We start from the raw sequence: 16672 nt of genomic DNA, 5'->3' as shown, positions 1-16672 counted from the left end.
CTTCAAGTGTTGAACCACACTTGCATAGCTGGAATAAATTCTACTTGGTCATGATGTGCAATTCTTTATATACATTGTTGGATTTGATTTGCTTATATTTTAGACTTTTTGTGCCTATGTTCATGGAAGATATTGGTCTGTAGTTTTTGTTTGTTTGTTTTGGGTACTATCTTTGCGTGGTCTGGGTATCAGGGTATTTCTTGTCTCCTAAAATGAGTTAGGAAGTGTTTCCTCCTATTTTGTGGAAGTGATTGTCTAAAATTGATGTTAATTCTACTTTAAGTACTTGGTAGAACTCCAGTGAAACTATCTGGGCCTGAAGACTTCTTTGGGGAAGCTTTTTTTAAGTTACAAATTCAATTTCTTTCATGGTTTTAGGACTATTCATATTATCTATTTCATATAGTTTGAATTTTTGGTAGATTTCAATTTTCAAGTAATTGTCCGTTTCTTCAAAGTTGGTGAATTTATGAGCATTGCTGGTAGCATTCCCTTAGTATCCTTGAAATGCCCTCAGACTCTGTAGCCCTGTTATTAGTCAGCATTCTCCAGAGAAACAGGGCTAGCAGAATATGTGAGAGAGAAAAATGTAAGTGGAGATTTATTACAGGAATTGGCTCTGCAGTTATGACGGCCGAGAAGTCCCATGATTTGCATTTCTCAAGCTGGAGAACCAGGAAAACCATAGTCATTGGTATAAATCCAGTCCAAGTGCAAAAGCCTGAGAATGGGGAGGGGTGTGGGGTGGCGTGTCACTGGTATCAGCCCTGGAGTCCAATGTCCGAGGGTAGGAGAAGGACGTCCCAGCTCAAGGAGAGTGAATCCACCATTCCTTCATCTTTTTGTTTCTCTCTGACCCCACCCCAGCGGATGGGCTGATGCCCACCCACATTGGTGAGGGAGGATCTCTACTCAGTCTACTGAATTAGATGCTAATCTCCAGAGATGCCCTCACATACACACCCAGAAATAGCATTTAACGGGCTAACTGGGCATCCCTAAGCCCAGTCAAGTTAACACATAAAATTAACCATTATAGCCCCCATTGCATACTGGTCATTTGTGTCTTCTCTATTTTTGTCCATCTTGCAAGTTTATCAATTTTCCAAAGAACTATTCTTTTTTGTTTCATTGATTTCCTCTGTTGTTTTCCTGTTTTCAGTTTCATTGATTTCTGCTCTTTCCTTCTTTCTGCTTGTTTTGGTTTATTTTGCCCTTCTTTTCCTAGTTTCCTGAGGTAGAAACTTAGATGATTGATTTGAGACCTTTCCCCTTTTCTGATGTGCTGTAAATATCCCTCTTAGCACTGTTACCTGCAGACCACATAATCTGATTTTGTATTTTTATCTTCATTCAGTTCAGTTCTGTGTTTCTTAAAAATTTTCTTCTTCTAGATGTGATTTTCCTGGTTGTTGGGTTCTTCCCTGATTTCCACGGTATGATGGGTGTTTTTGTTTTTTTTTTTAATTGTATCCCAGACAGGCTATTATGTTCAAATTTTTTAGCAGGCAGTCATCCTGTTTGGGTTCAAGATGCAGGTCCTGGGCTGCTTTCACGGCCTGTGGACCTAAGGACAGTATAACATTCAGGGCCTTTCTTGCACTGTGTTGGTCTCATGCCGCTGGGCCCAGCTGGTGCTCTCGAATGGGTGGGGAGGCACTTCCTAGGCTGGACCATCCTGTGCCTTGGGTCGGGAAGGGGTGTTTTCCTGGGGGAGGAAGCCCTGCTTGCTGGGCTGAAAGCCTGCCGTGGTGGGGTTTCCCTTGCCAGTGCCCCCATCCGCCAGAGCTTCTGGTTGGGGTGGGGGGGGGCAGGAGCCTGAGTGAGGCAGGGCACGGTGTGGGGAGGAATGTGCTTCCCTTGACCCCATATCAGGAGACTTCCCTTGATCTTCGTACCAGTTCTGCCAGACTCCCTAGAACTGTGACAGACTCCCATCCACTGGCCCTCCTCCTGGTAGCAGCTGTGTGTGGGGAGGAGGGGTGGGTGAGGAAATGCCGGGCTTGGGTCCTCTTCTGTTGGGCGGGCTGCTCTGCTGCTCCTCCAGTCCTGGGGTCCCTCACCAGCTCACCTTCCTCCTTTCATCTTTGAGAGTTCAGTTTTGGTGGTCTCTCATTTCCTGCATTTTTCTTGGCTTAGTCAGGAGGAGCAGGGAGACAAGCTCACGCCACAGGGGCTGGCAGAGAAGTGAGACTTAGGAAGGACTCCGCTGAGGCGATGAGAAAGGGGCCGTAGGAGGACGCAACTTTCCCCGCCCCGCCCCCCCCCCCCCCCCCCCCGCCTGTGCCGCGGCTTGTGGGATCTTAGTTCCCCTACCAGGGCTTGAACCCGGGACCCAGCAGTGAAAGCGCCGAGTCCTAACCACTGGACAGCCAGGGAGTTCCCTGAAGGAGCAACTTAGAAACTCTTGGATGTTTCCAAGACCCAAGAGGGTGAAGATGGGTGTGGAGGAAAGGGAGGAAGAGGAGTCCCCCACCAGTGGGATAGACGGACAGATTTCCAGCGACAGAGAGGGATGCAAGATGCAGGGCTTAGTTTGGGACATGATGTGTCTGGTGCCTGGTGCACCGGGGAGATGCCCAGCAGGCAGCCCCTGGCTCCGTGGGCTCTGGGGTAGAGCCAACAGAAGATTGAGGATGGAGGAGACTCCCTCCGCAACAATGGCCGCTCTGATTGCCTGCCCCCGCCCTCGTCTATCTCTGGGGTGGTGACAATGTTCGTCTGTCTCCCGGAGCCTGGCACAGGGCGGATGCTCGGCGAATCTGAGTGCAGGCGGGCCTGCGTGGAAGCAAGGGCGCATCTCCGGAAAGCTCGGGGAGGGTTTGCGTCCTCGGGGGTGTGGCAGGGGCGGTTGCTGAGAATGGAGGAAGGCGTGTTTCTCCATCTTCTTTCCATTGCCCGAGAGCTGAAGGGTGGGACAGCGCTGAGCCGCGGGGAGCCCCGGGGACCAGTCAGCCCGGAGCTCCGCTAGGCCTACCTTCCCTGCTGCGCTCCCGCCAGCCAGCTCTGGTTGCCATGGAGCCGGGAGGCGGTTGCCACGGAGACCGACGTGCGAGGACCAGCCAATCAGTGAGGAGCTGCGGCGCCAGCTCTCCTCTTGGATGGAGGCGTTGGGTTAGGCTGGGGAGCCCTGCCCGGGTAGCTGGGGGCCGGGAGTTCGAGCAAGGGTACTACGCCGCCGCCTCCCCCAAAGCGCTCGGCCCCCCAGAACCTCCAACACCCCCCCCCGGCCCCGCACCCCGAATTCTGGAGACCCTCTGACTCTTCCCGACCAGGCTAAGGGCTGACGCCTCCGACTGGCCCTGAACCCCGCTCCCGTTAGTGGGGGCGGAGGGGTGATGCTGCGGGAAAGGCGGGGCCGCGGACCGCGGGTGGAGAGTGCAGCCGGGGTGGGGTATGGGGAGGGAAGGAGGCTGTCCCACCCCCTCCGCTCCCGGCGCACCGCAGTGCCTGGCGCGCCCGCGCACGCTCACTCAGAGCGCTGGGCGGGCGGGGCGGCGCTGACGTCATCCACTGACCCCCTTCACCCCCCGGCCGAGGGGCGGTGGCCGCGCAGGCTCCGCGGGACGGACTCACGGACAGACAGGGGACGGAGGGACGGGCGTACGGCCAGGCCATGCCGGGGGAAGCTGCCCGCGCCGAGCTGCTGCTGCCGGAGGCGGGCGGAACAGGGCCCCGCACAGGTGAGGCCGCGGGGCTCTCCCGCCTGCGTGTGTCTCCGCCAACCCCTCCCGTCGTCCCCGTCCCCTCTCCACCCCTCTCTCTCCGTCCCTGTCCCCATACCATCTCCGTCCCCGTTTCCTCCCCGCTCCCCGCCCTCTCTCCGTCCCTCTCTCTCTCCATCCCCGCTCCGTCCCCTTCCTTGGTCCCCTGCCCCTCCGGGCACCGGAATCCTAGCCCAGCTCTGGCCCCCACTCAGGACTGCAGGGAAGGGCGGGGTGGAGCAGGGATGTCCTCCGGGAGCCAGAAGCGAGTTGAAGGCCTTCGAGCGTCCAGGGCTCCGTGTGCTCCCCGCCAGGGTCCCCTGCCGCACCCCATTGTGTGGGGGAGCAAGGGGCCTCGCGGCCCCTGCAGCTCTGGACTGGAGGCTGCGGGTTGTCAACTGCACCCCGGCCACTGGGGATGCACCGGGCACCCGCCCCTCCAGATGCTTGAGAGCCGCCTCAGGGCTGGCGACTGGTGCTGGCTCAGGAGGAAGGAACAGGGCTGGAGCTGGAGCCTGGGGAAGCTGGAGGTGCCGGCTGAGGTCTGGAACGTGGGAGGCCCTGGGGGAGCATGGCCTGGGGAGCAGTAGCCCTGGAGTGCAGGCCCGAATCCTTGGAGAGACTCAGTCAGCAAGTATGGGAGGGAATCTGCCTGGGCCTGGGAAAACCAGCCAGGGATGGCCACCAGGCAGGAGGTCAGCCATGTGAGGCTCCGGGAGGGCCAAGGGCACCTGACTGTGGGTGAGAAGTCCCCTGGGGATGAAACCAGGGCTGGGTCCAGGGGCCTGGCCTCCCTCTGGGTCCGGTGGGGCTGGCTCTGCTTGGCTCTGCTTGGACTGTTTGGCGACCTTGAATGAGGCACAAAAGCCTTTGACCTTTGGCTTCCCTTCCTCTGCCCCCTTGGCCCAGCTTCACCCTCTGGCTGCCTTGGGGCCCTGGAGTCTAGTGCGGTGCACAGGGGTACCACGCCAGGCTCAGTGCCAAGAGCCTGATCTCCAGCACCCAGCCCTGCCTGCCACACCCACCTCCTGGGGTTAGGTATTCATCACACTCCAATGGACCCAAAGGACCCCCTTCTCAGCACCCCCTGGCCACGCCAGCACCCCAAGCAGTGTGGCCCAAGGGCCCGGGTTCTGCCACTGCTGCAGCCAATGGGCAACCTGGGGAGGGGGCTGCCCCTGCGTAAGCTCCCCTCTAATCCTGGCAGACACTCTCCCCTTTGCATACTGGAAGCTGAGGCACAGGAGATGTTGTACTTGTGGGAGGTCTTGGGTGAGCACGGTAGAACAGGAACCCTCCAGAGAATGTGGCCGGGGCTGGGTAGCCCCTGTCCACTGCCGTGGGACGCCCCACAGATGTCCCTGGCAGAGGGAGCCAGGCCTGCCAGCCCTGCGGGGTGGCTGCCACCGTGGAGACTCAGCTGGACGCTCTCTCAGGCCCCCACAGCTGCACACAGGGCAGGGCAGGGCCACCTCTGCTTCCCCGGAGGGCCAGCACCACTGCCAGCACGGCCTCTGGCTGAGCTGGGACGTCCTGCCTGAGGACCACACGCCGTGGCCCCTGCTTCCCCTCGTGCACATGGCAGCTCTGGGAACAGGGGTGGGATGGAGCCCAGGGAGACCCCGACAGCTTGGCCTCGGGTGCGGGCAGCGAGGAAAGGGGAGAGATGAGGCAGAGAAGCAAGAGCCCCACTTCACAGCAGGCGTGAGATCTGGAATGTTCCAGAGCTGAGTGGAGTGCAGGCCTCCTACTCCCTGGGGGCCCACTGACCTGGGGGGTCATAAGCAGGCGTCTCCTGGCAAGCCCAGCAGAGGCAGCGCAGATTACGGGCAAGGAGTCAGCAGGCTAGTGTCTGAGGCGACGGGAGCTGGTCTTATCTTTACTGAGCACCTCGGAGAAGAGCCAGACCTCAAGCTGCTCACCGTGGTCAGAACTCTTGGAAATCCTCCCCCAGGCACAGCAATCGCCTTTCCCTCTCGTGACCTCTCTTTTCAGCGGACACCCACCCCCGCGGGCCCCCAGCCCTGTGCTCAACTCCCGTCTGAGGGAGGGACGGCTGCAGCCTGGGAGCTTGCTTCTCAGGGAAGATGCCTGCCCTTCTCACGCCCTTCTCTCTCCACAGATCTGTCCTGCGATGCGGCTGCGGCTACCACCCCGAGGGGGGACCAGCTGGAGCACTGTGTCCTGACCCCTAAGCCCAGTGCCCTAGCGCTCACGTTCCTGCCCAGCAAGCCGGGTGCCCGGCCCCCGCCTGACGGAGCCAGCTGGGATGCAGGGCCGGGACGCGCCCCCGCGGCCTGGGCAGTCCAGGCAGAGGGCGACCCCAGCCCAGGGCCCCCCGAGGTTCGGCCTGTTGAAAGTCCTCTCCCAGCCTCCCTGGAGCCCCGGATTGTGATGGGCGAGGAGACGTGCCGGGCATCCCCTCTGCCCAGGGCAACCCTGCCAGAGCTCAGGGACTGGGAGGGTGGGCACGCCAGCCTGAACCCACCCCCCGAGTTGTGTTCTCAGGGTGACCCTCCTGTGCCTTTCCCTGCCCCCGACTCCGATTCCTACTTCACCCCTCCCTCCACCCCGACCGAGACAGCCTCCACCCTGCTCCCTGGCCCCGGGCCCCACAGGGAGGCCCAGGATGCCCAGGCTGAGCTGGGGAACTCGCCGCCAGCCTCGCCCTCGGGCTCCTACATCACGGCGGACGGGGACAGCTGGGCCTCGTCTCCATCCTGCTCCGTGAGCCTGCAGGCCCCGGCTGAAGGGCTGGATGTGCCCTCAGGCTGGGGCTTCTCCCCACCTGGGTCTGTGGCCGATGAGAGGGAGCTGCCCCCTGCCGGGACCCCGGACACCTCGTCCCCAGAGTCCAGCCTCTCGGCAGACAGCAGCTCTTCCTGGGGCCAGGAAGGCCACTTCTTCGAGCTGGACTTCCTGGCCAACGACCCGATGATCCCTGCTTCCCTCCTGCCCTTCCAGGGCAGCCTAATCTTCCAGGTGGAGGCTGTCGAGGTGACCCCGCTGCCCCCCGAGGAAGAACAGGAGGAGCAGGCGGAGGAGGGCGAGGAGGAAGCCCCCAGCCCCAGCAGGGACCTGGCCGGGCAGGGCGAGGACGACAGCACGTTCGCGTCCTCGCTGCAGTCGCTGTCCGACCTGTCCATCACTGAGGGCATGGACGAGGCCTTCGCCTTCCGAGATGACACCTCAGCCGCCTCCTCTGACCCCGACTCGGCCTCCTACGCGGGGGGTGACGATGAGAGACTGTACAGCGGGGAGCCCCACGCACAGCCCACCACCCTGCTCCAGGACAGCCCTGGTGAGGCCGCCTCCTGGGGCCCCGAGCCCACTCTTGGGGTGTCCGAGGGAGAGGTTGGCCGGGCTGCCAAGAGCCAGGAACCCATCTCCGATATAACGGGGGTGGGCCCCGCTCCAGGCCAGGTGTCCGCTGCTGCTATGGCCCCTCACGTCCCACAGAAAGCCCCAGGCCTCACTGCGGTGACCCCTCGGGCCTGGGCAGCAGAGGCAGGCTCCACCACGGGACCAGCACCTGTTGCCACAATCACACCTCAGTCCCTGGAGGAGGGAGACGGCGCTGCCTTAGGCTTAGAGCCCCCCACTTCGAAGGGAGAGGCGGGCCTCGACTCTCTGCAGAACCTGAAGGAAGAAACAGGCCAGGGGTTTGCCGCTGCAGGCAGCCCTGAGCCCCAGCCAGGAGAAGTGGAACCGGCAGTATTCCTGCCCCTGCAGGATGCAGGCCTCCCCACTGGCCAGGGATCTGAGCCCCAGGCCAGCCCTGAGCCCCAGCCAGAAGAAGTGGACCTAACGGCATCCTTGCCCCTGCAGGATGCAGGCCTCCCCTATGGCCAGGGATCTGAGGCCCAGGCCAGCCCTGAGCCCCAGCCAGAAGTGGACCTGACAGCATCCTTGCCACTGCAGGATGCAGGCCTCTCCTCTGGCCAAGGATCTGCCCCCGAGGCCAGCCCTGAGCCCCAGCCGGAAGAACTGGACCTGACGGCATCCTTGCCCCTGCAGGATGCAGGCCTTCCCACTGGCCAGGGATCTGCCCCTGAGGCCAGCCCTGAGCCCCAGCCGGAAGAACTGGACCTGATGGCATCCTTGCCTCTGCAGGATGCAGGCCTCCCCTCTGGCCAGGGATCTGCCCCCGAGGCCGGCCCTGAGCCCCAGCCGGAAGAAGTGGACCTGATGGCATCCTTGCCCCTGCAGGATGCAGGCCTCCCCTCTGGCCAGGGATCTGCCCCCGAGGCCGGCCCTGAGCCCCAGCCGGAAGAAGTGGACCTGACGGCATCCTTGCCCCTGCAAGATGCAGGCCTCCCCTCTGGCCAGGGATCTGCCCCCGAGGCCGGCCCTGAGCCCCAGTCGGAAGAAGTGGACCTGATGGCATCCCAGCCCCTGCAGGATGCAGACCTCCCCTCAGTCCAGGGATCTGCCCCCGAGGCTGGCCCTGAGCCCCAGCCGGAAGAAGTGGACCTGATGGCATCCTTGCCCCTGCAGGATGCAGGCCTTCTCTCAGTCCAGGGATCTGCCCCCCAGGACAACCCTGAGACCCAACTGGAAGAAGTGGACCTGATGGCATCCCTGCCCCTGCAGGATGCAGGCCTCCCCTCTGGCCAGGGATCTTCCCCCCAGGACAGCCCTGAGACCCAACCGGAAGAAGTGGACCTGATGGCATCCTTGTCCCTGCAGGATGCAGGCCTTCCCTCAGTCCAGGGATCTGCCCCTGAGACCAGCCCTGAGCCCCAGTTGGAAGAAGTGGACCTGATGGCATCCCTCCCCCTGCAGGATGCAGGACTCTCTTTGGTCCAGGGATCTGCCCCCCAGGACAGCCCTGAGACCCAACTGGAAGAAGTGGACCTGACGGCATCCTTGTCCCTGCAGGATGCAGGCCTCCCCTCTGGCCAGGGATCTGCCTCCAAGACCAGCCCTGAGCCCCAGCCGGAGGAAGTGGACCTGATGGCATCCTTGTGTCTGCAGGATGCAGGCCTCCCCTCTGGCCAAGGATCTGCCCCCGAGGCCAGCCCTGAGCCCCAGCCGGAAGAAGTGGACCTGACGGCATCCTTGTCCCTGCAGGATGCAGGCCTCCCCTCTGACCAGGGATCTGCCTCTGAGGCTGGCCCTGAGCCCCAGCCGGAAGAAGTGGACCTGACAGCATCCTTGTCCCTGCAGGATGCAGGCCTCCCCTCGGTCCAGGGATCTGCCTCCGAGGCCAGCCCTGAGCCCCAGCCGGAGGAAGTGGACCTGACGGCATCCTTGTCCCTGCAGGATGCAGGCCTCCCCTCTGACCAGGGATCTGCCTCCAAGACCAGCCCTGAGCCCCAGCCGGAGGAAGTGGACCTGATGGCATTCTTGTCCCTGCAGGATGCAGGCCTCCCCTCTGACCAGGGATCTGCCCCCGAGGCTGGCCCTGAGCCCCAGCCGGAAGAAGTGGACCTGACGGCATCCTTGTCCCTGCAGGATGCAGGCCTCTCTTTGGTCCAGGGATCTGCCTCCGAGGCCAGCCCTGAGCCCCAGTCGGAAGAAGTGGGCCTGACAGCATTCCAGACCCTGCAGGATGCAGGCCTTCCTTCGGGCCAGGAATTGGCCTCCGAGACCAGCCCTGAACCCCAGTCGGAAGAAGTAGACCCGACGGCATCCTTGCCCCTGCAGGATGCAGGCCTCCCCTCAGTCCAGGGATCTGCCCCCGAGGCCAGCCCTGAGCCCCAGTCGGAAGAAGTGGACCTGATGGCATCCCAGCCTCTGCAGGATGCAGGCCTCCTCTCAGTCCAGGGATCTGCCTCCGAGGCCAGCCCTGAGCGCCAGCCAGAAGAAGTGGACCTGACAGCATCCTTGCCACTGCAGGATGCAGGCCTTCCCTCTGGCCAGGGATCTGCCCCCGAGACCAGCCCTGAGCGCCAGCCAGAAGAAGTGGACCTGACAGCATCCTTGCCACTGCAGGATGCAGGCCTTCCCTCTGGCCAGGGATCTGGCCCCGAGACCAGCCCTGAGCGCCAGCCAGAAGAAGTGGACCTGACAGCATTCCAGCCCCTGCAGGAGGCAGACCTCCCCTCAGTCCAGAGATCTTCCTCCAAGGTCAGCCCTGAGCCCCAGCCGGAAAAAGTGGATCTGACAGCATTCCCGTCCCTGCAGGATGCAGGCCTCCCCTCTGTCCAGGGATCTGCCTCCGAACCCAGCCCTGAGCCCCAGTCGGAAGAAGTGGACCTGACTGCATCCCCACCCCTGCAGGATGCAGGCCTTCATTCGGGCCAGGAATTGGCCTCTGAGGCCAGCCCTGAACCCCAGTCGGAAAAAGTGGACCTGACGGCATCCTTGTCCCTGCAGGATGCAGGCCTCCTCTCTGGCCAGGGATCTGCCTCTGAGGCCAGCCCTGAGCCCCAGCCAGAAGAAGTGGACCTGACAATATTCCCGCCCCTGCAGGATGCAGGCCTTCCTTCAATCCAGGGATCTGCCTCCGAGGCCAGCCCTGAGTCCCAGTCGGAAGAAGTGGACCTGACTGCATCCCCACCCCTGCAGGATGCAGGCGTTCCTTCGGGCCAGGAATTGGCCTCCGAGGCCAGCCCTGAACCCCAGTCGGAAGAAGTGGACCTGACGGCATCCCTGCCCCTGCAGGATGCAGGCCTCCCCTCTGGCCAAGGATCTGCCACCAAGGCCAGCCCTCAGGCCTTGCAGGCTGACACAGGCTACACCCTAGGGACAGAGCCCATGGCCACCACAGCCCAACAGAAAGGAGGCAAGACTTTGGAACTGAGGCCAGCGCCTGAGAAAAGGGACCCAGACCACACTGGAGGATCAGACTCTCTGGCCTTGGATCAGATCCATCTGGGTGGCCTGGAGCCAGCTGCAGATGCTCGGATACCCTTGGACGGAGATGCATGCCCTTCCAAGCCTGCCACGGAGGCCCCAGACACACCTGAGCCTGCCACGGAGGCCCCAGACACACCTGAGCCTGCCACGGAGGCCCCAGACACACCTGAGCCTGCCACGGAGGCCCCAGACACACCTGAGCCTGCCACGGAGGCCCCAGACACACCTGAGCCTGCCACGGAGGCCCCAGACACACCTGAGCCTGCCACGGAGGCCCCAGACACACCTGAGCCTGCCACGGAGGCCCCAGACACACCTGAGCCTGCCACGGAGGCCCCAGACACACCTGAGCCTGACTCCAGAGGGGAGGAAGTAGCCAAGGGCCTTTTGGCACCTGAGCAGGGAGCCTGTCCTGATGCCCGTGGGCATGGGGGTGATGGAGCTGAGCCCAGCTCGCCCCTAAAGGAGGCCCCGGGGGCTGAGAACCAGGGGCATGGAGTTCTAAAGGCAGTCGTCTGCAGCCCAGAGCCATGTCCTGCTGCCAGCCTAGAGGTTGGCCAGGTGGGGCCCCCAAGCCCAGTGGAGGAGGGAAGGGCCGCCCTGGGGCCCAGGCTTCCCGTGGCTGTGGCCGCAGAGGCCGGGCTGGGCTCCTGCCCAGAGTCTCCATCAGGGGCTGTACCCAGGCTGGGAGGGAGCTGTCCCAAAGATCCTGCCCTGGCACTTCCACTGCCCTCAAGGCAGCCAGAGCCCGTGAGGGGCCTGCACAGCGGACAGCAGGTCCGGGCAGCCCTGGGAGTCCTCAGCTCCTCCCCGCCGCAGCCTCCACAAAGCCCCCTAGGGGGCCTGCCCTGTGCACCCCAAGCCAGCATCCAGGGCGCTGAGTCCTCTGCTCCTGGTGTCCTCATGCAGACAGTCCCACCCCCCGTGGCACCCCCTGCCCCCTGCCCTTGCCAGGTCCCCGGGGAAGACCTGGGGGAGGGCGTGGAGCCCCTGGGCTCTCTGGGACTCCCACCACCACGGGCAAGAGCCCAGCGGGCGGTGGCTGCCCTCTCAGGGACCAAGAATCCCCCCGGGGCCGGGCAGGTCAGCCTCCCGCCCCACTCCCCACTCCTCAGCCCCAAGGCGGCCCCCAAGGGGGCTACCCATGCCAAAGACCTGGCCTCGAGGATCTCGCCCCCCTGCCAAGTGCCTCCTGGCTCTGGGCTCCGGAGCCCAGCCGGACCTCGAGGGCTCCCAGCCGCCAAGCAGCAGGATGACCAGGACAGTTTGGAAGAAGGTGAGGGGGATCCAGGCTGGAGCAGTGTCCTGAGCTGGGGGCTGCACGGGGCGGGGACGCCAGCCCCTGGTGCAGAGCCAGCGCTGCTCGCCCCCAGGCCCCTGTCCAGAGGCGGAGGCCACCCTCACACCTGCCCTGTCCTCAGACTCGCCGCAGGCTCCGGGCTCCGGCCAGCACTCGGACAGCCACGGGGAGTCGTCGGCCGAGCTGGAGGAACAGGACCTCTCGGGACCACGGACCGCGCAGTGCCCAGCCCAGGTGCCCAACCGTGGGGGCACGTACAGCCCTGGGAGGGCTCCACGCCCCACCCTCGGGTGCTCAGACCCCTCTGTTCCTCAGGCCCCGGCGGGCGGCGGGAGCGAGGAGACCGTCACCAAAGTCAAGCAGAGCCGCAGTGAGAAGAAGGCCCGAAAGGTGGGCTGGGGCCCTGCTGGGACCCTGCCCCCCCCGGGAGGGACCAGGCTGGCCAGCAACCCAAGCACCCAGGACTGGGGCTGGCTGCGTTAAGGGAACCCCTTTGCACCCCACGGCCGATGAAGTCCATTGGCAGGGGCCCGTTGGGTAAAGGCAGTAACGGGACACCTCGTGCAAGTAACTGGGCCTGGGCTGCCAACTGACGCGGCCTCTCAGCCGGGCCAATGCCCTCTTGTACACACGGGGGGCCAGCTGGGGGGTCCACAGAGGGCCCCCGGAGTCGGTGGCAGAGCCCTCGTGATCCTGGCAGTGCGCCGCCTCCCCCTCCCCCAGCCCCCACCGGGGACCTCTGGGGCTGCTGCCCGGGCCTGAGACCGCTGTGCCCCCAGGCGATGTCCAAGCTGGGCTTACGCCAGATCCAGGGGGTCACCAGGATCACCATCCAGAAGTCCAAGAACATCCTCTTTGTCATCGCCAAACCTGACGTCTTCAAGAGCCCGGCCTCGGACACCTACGTGGTCTTCGGCGAGGCCAAGGTCCACCCGGCCGGCCGTGGGCGCGGGGCGGGGGCTGGGGGCGTGGGCTCGGCTGACAGCTGTGCTCTCTGCTGCAGATCGAGGACCTGTCCCAGCAGGTGCACAGAGCTGCGGCTGAGAAGTTCAAGGTACCCTCGGAGCCCTCCGCCCTGGTCCCCGAGTCAGCGCCGGGGCCGAGGGTGAGACCAGAGTGCAAGGAGGAGGAAGAGGACGACGACGAGGAGGTGAGGCCCAGGGGCACAGGGCCCAGCCCCGCGAGGGGGCAGCTTTGCTGGGGGCCTCTTCCCGGGGGAGGGGACCGCTACAGCACCTCCCTGCTTGCCCCGCTCCAGGTGGACGAGACGGGGCTGGAGCTTCGGGACATAGAGCTAGTGATGGCGCAGGCCAACGTGTCAAGGGCCAAGGCCGTGCGGGCCCTGAGGGACAACCAGAGCGATATCGTCAACGCCATCATGGTGAGTGGCCGGCCCCTTCGCAGGCGCCTTGCTGCCGTCTCCGCTGTGGCCTCACACAACGTGACCCTCTCTTTGTGCGCTTCCTGCAGGAGCTGACAATGTAGCTGCTGACCAGAGACCTGGCTCCACCCCTGCCCCCAAGCTCTGCTGCTCAATAAACCGGTGTCCCCTCACCGCCTCTGCTCCTCCAAAGGCTCCCCCAGCGCAGGCTCTGGCTCAACGGGTTGGAGGAAGCGTGAAGATGCTTCCTGAAGCCACGCAGGCCCCAAGGAGGGTGGCGGTCCTTCCCCCAAGTCCCAGAGGGCGGTGGTCCCTCCCCCACGTCCCAGGGCGCCCAACTTGCCCAGAGATTGCGGGCAGTCCGGTCACCTGGCTGCGGCCCCAGGTGTGGGCCTGGGGACTGCAGTTTCCAGAAGGAACTCCCCAGACGCAGGGGCTCAGAGTTTTCTGCAGGGGCCCTGAGCCGCAGCAGCTGCAGGAAGGCAGCGTTTGCTCAGGGACTCAGCAGTTCATGCCCCAGAGTTCCTGGCCCCTCACCACGGCCCAGCTCTAGGAGTCACCATCCTCCCCGTGTCCTCTCCTCTCTCTTACAAAGGCCAGGGATCCGCAGGGTGGGAGCCACGCTCCAGGACAGAAGAGGGAGACCACCAAGTGGGAGGCCATGTGTGGGTGGAGCCCCCAGAGAGGAAGAGCAGTTCCTGGCTGGCCACAGGACACTCCTGGGACACCAGGTCCCCTCCGCGCGCAAGCCCAGGGGGGGCTGTGGAGGTGCCGGCCCCTGACTAGGTGGCTATCTTTAGCTGTTCCAGATGCTTCCAGGGCAGGTCGATTTGCACACATGCCTAAAGACAACACCTACCAACGGTCTCCCTTAGCTTTGCCCAACCCAGGCCCACAACCAGCTGCAGGAGAGCCAGGGCCAGAGCCAAGTGTGAAACCCCTCCTCCCATCCTGCCCCGCCCCTCAGAAGAGGGGGAGCCTAGCGGGCTGCAGACCCCTGCCTGGTCCCCTCACGACCTCACCGCGAGCCCACGGCCCTGCCCTCCCTCCTGCGGGTTCAAGTACCCACCCTGCTGAGCCTGGTGCTTCCCGCACACGCGGTCAGGGGCCTCGCAGCAACGCGCAGGCGTCTTGCGGGCGAGGAAGCAGTCCTGGAGCTGGGCCCTCCCACGCCCACACAGCAGTGCCCAGGCCCCAGCCTGCAACCCGACGGCCCTGCCCTGGGGTCACCACCACTGCCTCCCCATGTCCTAAGGGCACAGGAGGGGCTGGGCCCAGGGGGGAACGAGGCAAAGGGCCTTGAAGGGGCAGGCACAGTGCCCCCACTGGCCTTCCTGACGACCGGCGACCCTGGGCTCCAAGACGACGCACTCTCAGGGTGGGGACGGCGCTTCCAGCGAAGCGGTGGTGTGCAGGTCTGCTATGGAGACCACTATGACTGTGGATGAGAGCCGGGGACTGGGGCTTGGGGGAGGGAGGAGGACAGCCAGCGTCCCTCAGACAGCCCAGTGCCCAGGTCCCGCCAGCGGGGGCCTGATGTTCACGTCCACATGTGCTTAGGACACCTGCTCTCTGCCCTGTGTCCACAACCCCAAATCAGGCCCTCCCTTTAGGCCGCGGGCACGAGCGCCCAGCCCACTGTGCCCAGCCTGGGCATGCGGGTCTGAGACAGAGGCCAGAGCGCACACCCCGGCTCCTACCCCACTGGAGCAGGAACACGCTAGCAAGCAGAGATAAATTATTCACATTGCGGTAAACTTCTTTTAAAGTCTCTGAGAGTTTCAATAGAAACGTCATGTGCAAAATGACAGCTGTCCGGGGTCTGGCTGACAAGACCCCCTCCCGAGGCAGGGTGGCATGCAGGGGGGCGCAGTGCGGCCTTCCGCCCCAGCACCAGGGTGCCTCCTTCACAGTAGAGCCACCTGCGCCCGGGGCCCCACGCGGGGAGAGCGGCTGGCGGGGTCCCGGCGCCATCAGGCCGAGTCCTGGTCCATGCTGCAGCCCAGCGCCTCGATGTCGTTGCTGATGTCCGAGATCATGCGGTCCCACTCGTCCCCCTCCGAGGGCGCGGACTGGTCGTCAGAGCTGCCCGCGGCCCTGTTCCCGTTGGAGGTGGAGGTGGAGGTGGAGCTCATGGCCCGGCGGTACCTGCCGAAGCTGTCGGTGATGATCCCGCGGCCATCCTTCACCCCGATGGTCTCCAGGAAGTTCTCGAAGTGCTGGCTGTCCTTCTCGGGGATGAAGGGCCGCAGACCTGCACACACATGGCACACCTGACCCTGCGGCTCCCGCACAAAAGCCCACAGCCCGGGGGGGCCACCCCACCACCCGCCTGCCTCTGGCCCGGCCCTGCCTCTGCAGCGGGGCAGGCGTGGGCCGGGAGCCACACCCTCGCGTCACTCCCCTCAGTCCTCACAGAAGCCCCACTGCACAGGTTTCCAGATGGAGGAGAGGAGAGGAGAGGAGAGGAGAGAGCGGAGGGGAGGGGAGGGGAGGCTGACGCAGGGCTCCGAGCACTGGGCCCCGCCGCCCAGCTGTGCTCCCGGCGCCCGGCTGACCACCCACTTCCTGGACAGAGACCCCCTCCTATGTGAGGACAGTACGAACAGGGGCTGTGGACCCCAGCGTCGGGTGGCGACTGACTCCAGGGTGCAGTGGGGTCAGCAAGAGCTCGGACTGGATGCAGCAGGTCCACCTCCAGCCCTTCACCCCCATGAGCAGTGCGCCCTCATCGGACCGTTGGGGGCAGAGCCCAGGACCCAGGAGCCTCCACCAGCCACCGTCAACCAGCCGTGTTCTCCGGGGTCAGCATGGGGAAAGCAGAGGCGCTACCGGCCTCGCGCGCCTGGGCAACCGTCCAGGGCCCTGTCCGTGGCAGGCCCTGAGCACCCGCCCGCCGTGCTGACTCCGCGTGCTAAGCTCTCGGGCCTCGGCTAAGGCTGCCCTTCACCGGGAATGGCGTCTTCACTCCCCCGCCCAGCAAGCACCTGCCCCGCCTCCCAAACCTGCACAAGCGCCACCTCCTTGCAGAGCCTCCCCCGGCCCTCGCCAGGCAGCGCGGCGCCCACCTCACCCTCAGTCTAGCTCCCGTGGGGCCCCTCCCGCTTCCCCGGGGGAAGGTCCCCACCCGTCACTGGGACAGGCCCCTCCCAGCCGCATCACTCAGGCCTCGCTGGCTGGTCCCATTCCTAACGGCGCCCCCGTCCGTCGTGCGCTCACCGAGCAGCAGGAACTTGCGGCTGTCCCCGTAGAGCTGCCGCAGGTTGATGCAGAACTCGTGCACCGAGGCTCCGTCGCGGTACTCATGCAGCAGCGCCGCGAACTGCTGGATCTCCTGCGACGACAGCTTGGTGCGCAGCTGCCGAGAGAGCCGGGCCCGGGGCGGGGTGGTGACCGGCGCTGCCGCCCCCCTGCCCACACGCCACGAGACCCCAGAGGACCTGCAGCTCCACGGCTCCGGCCGGCAGGGGAGAGAGGAGCCCG

The 16672-nt window shown here is 64.2% G+C and overlaps 2 protein-coding genes across 31 annotated transcripts in view; one reads left to right on the top strand and one right to left on the bottom strand.

Moving 5' to 3' along the window:
- Window positions 1-2580: 2580 nt before the first annotated feature.
- NACAD (NAC alpha domain containing) lies at window positions 2581-13362 on the top strand. Of its 29 annotated transcripts, none has more exons than XM_049714643.1 (15): window positions 2581-3683; window positions 5827-7697; window positions 7890-7985; window positions 8178-8465; window positions 8562-8657; window positions 8754-8849; window positions 9138-9233; window positions 9906-10097; window positions 10194-11784; window positions 11930-12042; window positions 12124-12198; window positions 12588-12734; window positions 12812-12958; window positions 13067-13189; window positions 13279-13362. In XM_049714643.1, the coding sequence occupies exons 1-15, from the start codon at window positions 3617-3619 to the stop codon at window positions 13291-13293; spliced, it is 5013 nt and encodes a 1670-aa protein (XP_049570600.1). In that variant the 5' UTR covers window positions 2581-3616; the 3' UTR covers window positions 13294-13362. The 29 variants fall into 29 exon arrangements, with proteins under 29 accessions (XP_049570600.1, XP_049570592.1, XP_049570594.1 ...); XM_049714635.1 differs by having other exon boundaries at window positions 7890-8018; window positions 8115-8465; XM_049714637.1 differs by having other exon boundaries at window positions 5827-7793; window positions 7890-7922; window positions 8115-8465.
- A 1555-nt stretch (window positions 13363-14917) lies between these two features.
- Window positions 14918-16672, bottom strand: part of CCM2 (CCM2 scaffold protein) — a 41150-nt gene continuing 39395 nt past the window's right edge. For both annotated transcript variants that reach the window (XM_012537860.3, XM_033411323.2), the window contains 2 exons: window positions 16409-16547; window positions 14918-15443 (listed from right to left, as the gene is read on the bottom strand). In XM_012537860.3, coding sequence (XP_012393314.1) covers window positions 15163-15443; window positions 16409-16547 — 420 coding nt within the window. In that variant the 3' untranslated portion in view covers window positions 14918-15162. The remainder of the gene's footprint in view (window positions 15444-16408; window positions 16548-16672) is intronic.

The sequence above is a fragment of the Orcinus orca genome, chromosome 9, assembly GCF_937001465.1.
Source record: "Orcinus orca chromosome 9, mOrcOrc1.1, whole genome shotgun sequence".
NCBI lineage: Eukaryota > Metazoa > Chordata > Mammalia > Artiodactyla > Delphinidae > Orcinus > Orcinus orca.
The sequence above is the reverse complement of the archived record's forward strand: the minus strand, read 5'-3'. Positions and strand labels throughout refer to the sequence as shown.